The 6,837-nt window shown below is 48.0% G+C and overlaps 1 protein-coding gene across 1 annotated transcript; it reads right to left on the minus strand.

Annotated features, from left to right (window-relative positions):
- Positions 1 to 109: 109 nt before the first annotated feature.
- On the minus strand, positions 110 to 4,118 carry SLC25A6 (solute carrier family 25 member 6). The gene is made up of 4 exons (XM_032680881.1): positions 3,923 to 4,118; positions 2,475 to 2,961; positions 1,602 to 1,742; positions 110 to 1,160 (listed from the first exon to the last, which is right to left on the minus strand). Exons 1-4 carry the CDS (start codon positions 4,031 to 4,033, stop codon positions 1,003 to 1,005), a joined length of 897 nt encoding a protein of 298 aa, XP_032536772.1. The 5' UTR covers positions 4,034 to 4,118; the 3' UTR covers positions 110 to 1,002.
- Between the last annotated feature and the right edge of the window lie 2,719 nt (positions 4,119 to 6,837).

The following is a 6,837-nucleotide window of genomic DNA, read 5'->3' on the forward strand; positions in this document are numbered from 1 at the left end:
TGGCACAATCAGCATTTCCAAACAGCAGCAATACAATACATAGGTCGCTCAGAAGCTGAAGGCATTTACTGGGTTCCTGGATTTTTGCATGAATGCCATGTTGCTTTGCAATATTGATTTAACAACAAAAAATTACTTTAAGCTCTTTTACCAAGGGCTGGAGCATTACTTTTTGACAGTTCTTGGGTCTTTGGGTTTTGCTAGCACAACTGAACCTGCTCCCCCATTTTAAATCATATGAGAAGTTGCAAATCAATTTCTAAGAATCATGCAAAAAGCCACTTGCAGTAGCCCATTGTAGACCATTAGGTACAAAGAATGGGACTGGTCTCTATCAATACAACCCATGCTTCCCCATCCTTCCCCATAAAATTCTCACATTCAGGTTTTTTTTTTTAAAAGCTTAATTCTATTACAGAGTGTAGTGTAAATGTATCAGAGGAACCATTATCTGAAACAAGTTTTCAAACAAAAGAGGCTTTCCCAAAGGTTTTATGTAATAATTTCAACACAGACAGAGTAAGTATGTTTATTGTTTTACAGCAAAATGCCCCAATTTAAGAACAAAACTGCTAGATGTTCAGCTGTGCAAAATGGTACATAGTGCTTCAGTACAAGTGGAAAAGAACATGATTTGTTAGCAAATGCTTTCAAATACAATTTTATGGTCCTAGAAGATAGGACTTGAAACTGGGGACTGATCCGCAGGCAAACAATTTTTCTCTGCCTAAACTGGACCTAGCCACTTTGGACCCAGAACCAACACCACTCATTTTTCATTGCTGAAAAGAAAAATCAGCACACTGAACTGCCAGATTCAGTGTCTTCATGCATGTTACAGAGAAATGGATCAGTCCTCTATGTCAGTTTCTAGCCCCATCTACATGTATCATCTGGCTCCGATAAATAAGACTCACAGGAATTTCTTGAAGGTCAATGGTCCATAATGGTAGTTATTCTACATGATCTGCTCAATTTGATTTCCAATTCTAGTTAGGTTGTTTAAATGACTTTCTTGAATTCATCGTACAGCACAAGCACAAAAGCACCCCCCATGCCTCTGAGAACATTGGACCATGCACCCTTGAAGAACGCCTTTCCTCCCTCATCCCTTGCAATCTTCCGCCAGCAGTCAATCGTTCCAGAGTACATGATATCAGCTGCAGGAAAAGAGCAAAGAGTGATTCTTAACTCCTATAATTTTATCTCAGATGTTTTTAACAACCGTCCTGTTTCACTTAACTACTTTGTGATGTCCCAAACCGCACTTTAAGACTGTAATATGATTCTTAGCACAGCCAACAGCAAAGCTTCCTATCTGCTTGCCTAGTTAATAAAAGCTGTTGCAAAGTAAAAATGTTAAGCTTTCATTTTGGCAACTATTCCAACCCCTAATTACCGTAATTTAATTTGTCAACACAAACAGGCAGTCCATTTGCCTATTTAATTTTCAATAAAGAGAAGTCCTCAGCATAATTCAGGACAAACACAAGTTGAACCTTACTGCACTTCCTCATTTCATGTAAGTGTCAAGGCTATTAGTAAAAAAGAACTCCATCCTGTTAACACTGCTTGAACAGCTACACAGATTTACAGCCTACCTCCTTTGCGTCCTGACTGCATCATCATTCTACGCCGCACTGTATCAAAAGGATAGGACACCACACCAGCCACAGCAGTCACCGTCTGGGCAATCATCCAACTGATAACAATGTGAGTATTTCTGGGATCTGGGAGCATGCCTGCAATAAAAAAGAAGTAATTACCTTTTTATCTTGCACGTCCTCCTCCAGTTTACTCACTGCATGACATGACAGCTACTTTACTAGATAAACTTGTAGGAAACTAGATGCCCTAGTTACAAAACATTGTAGAGCCATACTTGAAAATTGCAACTTCATAAAATTTAAACACACTGAAGCAACATAAAAAACATCTAAAGAAATTCAGGATTTTCTTCAGTTATCAAAACAGCTTAACATTTAAGAACAAGGATTCGTTTCAGACTGGCATGAGAAAGTCTCAACTATTCATTACTCTTTTTAAAAAGAAACGTCACTAAATTAAGTCACTGTCCCTGTGGATTACGTTACCACAAACTAGCATCAATGGCCTACATGCCCAAATGTCCAGCTTTACAAAAGCATTGCTCAATCCCATTCTGCTAAACACTCTTGAACTGGTCCAATGTAACTACAGGAATGCATTGAACAAAAAAGAACTTTTTCTATGTATCATTATCAACATACTTTGCTGGCATCAGGAGCAACTCCTTACAAAACCAATACTTGAAAGTAGGTTGCTGCCATCAACACATGGCAGCAACCACAAGTTTTGCCTTCAACACTGCAGTGTCACTGATGCTGGCACCGATATCCCCTTCTACCTTAATGCAGTTATTACAGTGTGTAACATCCCAGAACAGGCAATACAATTGTGAAAACAGGTTTACTGGATCCCCTCTGAAGTATTACCTTTTGCTGTATCATAGATCCCGAAGTAGGCAGCTCTATAGATGATGATGCCTTGGACAGAGACATTGAACCCTTGGTACAAGCCTCGCACACCATCAGACTTGGTAATTTTGACTAGACAGTCCCCGAGACCAGAGAATTCTCTGTCTGCACCAGCTTTTCCAACATCAGCAGCCAAACGGGTTCTTGCAAAATCCAAGGGGTAGACAAAGCAGAGGGAAGTGGCTCCAGCTGCACCACCAGATGCCAGGTTACCAGCAAAATATCTCCAGAACTGAGTGTGCTTGTCTACACCTCCCAAGAAAACCTGCTTATACTTATCCTTGAAGGCAAAGTTGAGAGCTTGAGTTGGGAAGTATCTGATGACATTAGCCAAGTTTCCTCGCCAGAAAGACAGCATTCCTTGTTCCTTTGGAATACGTACTACACAATCGATGATACCCTTGTACTGCTTATCAGCAGCAATCTGTTTGCTTGCATGTTGCACCTGCAAATAAAAGTGTGTATATTGACTACATGCCTTGACTGGCCTATGCCATAGCTGGGCTTAAGTTTGCTTCTATTATACAAAAGAAGTTGTTAATTCTGAATGGCTTAGGGTTGTGTTATTGTTAAGAAAAAGGCTTAGAATTGCTTCCTAACTGCCTCAGACCTCAGGACTTGCCAAAATAGGGACAGGTGGGGGTTGGCCTCTTATCCCAGCAACTAACAACAGGACAACAGGATATAGCCTCCAGCTGCACCAGGGGAGATTTAGGTTGGACATTAGGAATAATTTCTTCACAGAAAGGGTGACTAGACATTGGAATGGGCTGCCCAGGGAAGTGGTGGACTCACCGTCCACGGACGTGTTTAAGGACAGACTGGACGCGACACTCAGAACAGGCCTGCCTAGAGGCGAGAGCCCTTACTGACAGAGGGGCGGGGGGGCGCGGGCGGGCAGGCAGGGGGGCGCGGGCGGGCAGGCAGGAAGGAGCCCGCGTTCGGCCAGCGGCACCGCGAAGGTCACCCCAATCACCTTGGGCGCCGCCGGGTCACGCCGGGCCCCGCGCGCCGGCCGCGCCCCGCCCGCGGGCCAATGCGCTGCGCGGGCGCGCGTCACGTGAGGGTCGCCAAGATGGCGGCGGGAGCGGCCGCCCTCCCCTCCCCGCCGTGCCCTCGGCGCCGGCAGCGAGGGCGGCAGGAAGTGACACCAGCGGCGGCCGCCCCCCTAGGCCGGGCCCGCCCGCCGCGCCGAGCCCCGCACGGCGGAACCGGCTTTGACTTCCCCGCCACCGTCCACGTGACCTTCCCGCCAGCCGCCACCGCCTCTCCCGGGCCCTTTGTCCCGCGGTGGCCGCGGCCCCCACCCACCCTCCGCCCGAACCTGTGCCCTCGCCGGGCCCGGCGCCTGAGGGGGACGGTGATGGGCTCTGCCCGCGCTCGCCGCTCTCGCCCGCGCCGCTGACCTGGAGCAAGAGCTTGACCCGCTCGATGGGCGCCACCGCGGTCTTGCTGATGGCGGCGGCGACGCCGCCCGCCAAGAAGTCCTTGAGGAAGGAGATGGCCTGGTCCGCCATGTTCGCGCGCGCAGCCGGGAGTCAGTGCCGCTGTCCCTCAAGCCGAAAGGGCGGGAGTGCCGCGCGCGTGGCCTTAATGCCGGGCCCGCCGGCCACGCCCCGCCCCGTCCCATTGGCTAGCCCGGTCCGGGGGCGGGGCCTACGGGGGCCCGCCCCGCGCCCCCCGGCCCTGCCGCGCCAGTGTCGCAGCGCCGCGTCACACACGGCGGGCCTGCCTCGCCACCGCCCGGGAAGTGCCGCCTCTGCCCCGGCCCGGCCCCCGCGGGGCAGCGCGGCGGTCACCTCACTGCTCACACTTTTACCCATAGTTTCCCAAGCGCTCTCCACGTTCGTTTGGTGCCTCCGTCGGTAGCGCCCGCACCAGCCTGCAGAGCCCAGCGGCTCTGCGTTGCCCCATCTGGTGTGTTGCCCCGCACCGCCCAGCACGAAGGCCCTGCAGAGAGATCTGGACAGGCAGGATCGATGAGCCGAGACCAACAGTCTGAGGTTCAACAAGACTAAGTGCCGGGTCCTGCACTTAGGTCACAACCACCTCATGCATTGCTACGGATTTGGAGAAAAATCGCTGGAAAGCAGCCTAGTGTAGAAGGACCTGGGGCTGGTGGTCGACAGCTGCTGAACATGAGCCAGCAGTGTGCCCAGGTGGACAAGAAGGCCAGTAGCATCCTGGCTTGTGTCAGAAATAGTGTGGCCGGCAGGACCAGGGAAGTGATTGTCCCCCTGTACTCAGTCCTGGTGAGGCCACATCTCAAATCCTGTGTTCAGTTCTGGGCCCCTCACTACAAGAAAAGACATTGAGGTGCAGGAGCGTGTTCAGAGAAGGGCAACAAGACTGGTGAAAGGTCTGGAGCACAAGTCTTATGAGGAGGGCTGAGGGAGCTGAGGTTGTTTAGCCTGAAGAAAGGGAGGCTCAGGGGTGACCTAGTTGCTCTCTACTACCTGAAATGAGGTTGTAACCAGGTGGGAGTCAGCCTCTTCTCCCAGGGAACAGTAGATAGGACGACACCGTCTTAAGCTTGCCAGGGGAGCTTTAGATAGAACATTAGGAAGAATTTCTTCACAGAAAGCGTGATTAGACATTTGAATGGACTGCCCAAGGAGGTAGTGGAGTCACCATGCCTGGAGGTGTTTGACTGGATGTGGCACTTAGTGCCTGGGTCTAGTTAACATGGTGGTATTTGGTCATAGGTTGGACTTGATGATCTCAGAGGTCTTTTCTAACATAACTGATTCTGAGAGTCAGTGAAGCTGAGTGTGAGGCAGTAAAGCACTGGATTTGGGGCGTGACTCTGTGAGCCCAGACAGTAGTCAATGAGCGAGAGAACAAAGTGAACCAGGAGGCTTCTTCAGTGGTGACTGCTGGAAGCCAGTGTAGGATGGAGGCACAGCTTTCTGCATGGGGTCACAGAGGACAGCAGTAGCTGTCAGGTGGAGGGGAGCAGATTTGGGGCACTGTCAGGGCACCACTGGGGTTTCACTTCATGCTCACCACCCTCTGGGTAATGCTGATCAATGGCATATCCTTGCTTCCAAGTTCTATTCCCACCTCCTCCTTACCACTGCAGTGCCAAATGTCACACCATGGGGCTTTTCTGTTCTTCACAGAACTGATCCAAGACAATGAAATGCCAAAGAACTTAACCACAGTTTCCTAGAGGGACAAGGAGAAAGCGTGGTTCCAGCTTCTTGTGTTGGTGCTCAAATCTAGATGCTGTGAAAACCTCCTCTGCAGGCTGCCAGTGTAAGCACTCATGGCAGGGCCCCAGCCCCTACCAAGACAGTAGTTTCATCAGTAACTTTGCTAATTTTATTGTATGCTGAAAGTGATATTTTGTACCTAATGGTCAAACATGTCTGAAATAATACCCATTCTTTCTAAAAGTATTGAAATTGTTCTAGCTGGAGGGCATTAGTTCACACATACCTTTTGTTACTGCTTTTACTTTTAATGGCTGTTTCCTACCAAAGTAAATAAAGCCAAACCTTTTTTTTAAACAGATGACTGGTGAACCAAAAAGCTGCAGTAGCTGAGGTGCCAGAAACCACTGCTTACACATGTATGTACTTTGCAGGATTTCAAAATGAGAGCATATCTCTCAGAGGACATGTTGTGAGAACAGGATGTGCCAGGCATAGCCTACTGCAGTATGCTGTGTATGTCACTATACTTTTTTTTTTTTTGCACAACAAAAGATCCAAATTAAATTGTGTGCTGTTCTATATTCTACATCATAATACAGATAGAGTGAAGTGACTCCTGTGCTCACACAGGGTTAGGCACATACAGATTTACAGGACCATATTCTGGACGTAATTTATGAAAGGCTGTGGTGAATATATTCAGAGAGGCACCCACAGCTTAGTGTGGTATTTTTCCTTTTAAAAAAGCTTATAACTGAATGTTAGTACTCTTTTTAGCATAACACAATGTCTGCAAGGCTAGGATTTTTTTCTCCACAAAATTTTCTATTGATTAAAAGAGAACTTCATACTCTGAAACTCTTGAGTATTGTCAATTCTTCAACTTTTGTGAAAAACAAAATTAAAATGCATGTACCTTGTGTTAGGAAACTGTTCAATAGCTCCCCTGTCCTGCTCACCTTTGGAGCACATCTGCATCTCACTGGGGGAAATCCTTTTCTCTCCATCGCTATGACTTTTCATTTCTGCACCTTTTTTTTCTCTTTTCTTTATCTAATCTTGTATTCTGCTATCCACTTTTATAAGAGCTCACAAATCAAGTAGGGCTGAAAAGGAGCACGATGATATTCTTGAATCAAATGTTGTGTCCCCACATATAATCT

This window comes from Chiroxiphia lanceolata, chromosome 2 (genome assembly GCF_009829145.1).
Source record: "Chiroxiphia lanceolata isolate bChiLan1 chromosome 2, bChiLan1.pri, whole genome shotgun sequence".
Classification (NCBI taxonomy): domain Eukaryota; kingdom Metazoa; phylum Chordata; class Aves; order Passeriformes; family Pipridae; genus Chiroxiphia; species Chiroxiphia lanceolata.

What these genes read in the sequence shown, in the direction of transcription:
- SLC25A6 (XM_032680881.1), bottom strand. Translation starts at nt 4,033, where the DNA reads ATGGCGGACCAGGCCATCTCCTTCCTCAAGGACTTCTTGGCGGGCGGC. An exon ending in GATCTATGATACAGCAAAAG is followed by an intron (nt 1,743 to 2,474) that starts GTAATACTTCAG and finishes TTTTTATTGCAG; the next exon opens with GCATGCTCCCAGATCCCAGA. An exon ending in GCAGTCAGGACGCAAAGGAG is followed by an intron (nt 1,161 to 1,601) that starts GTAGGCTGTAAA and finishes CTTTTCCTGCAG; the next exon opens with CTGATATCATGTACTCTGGA.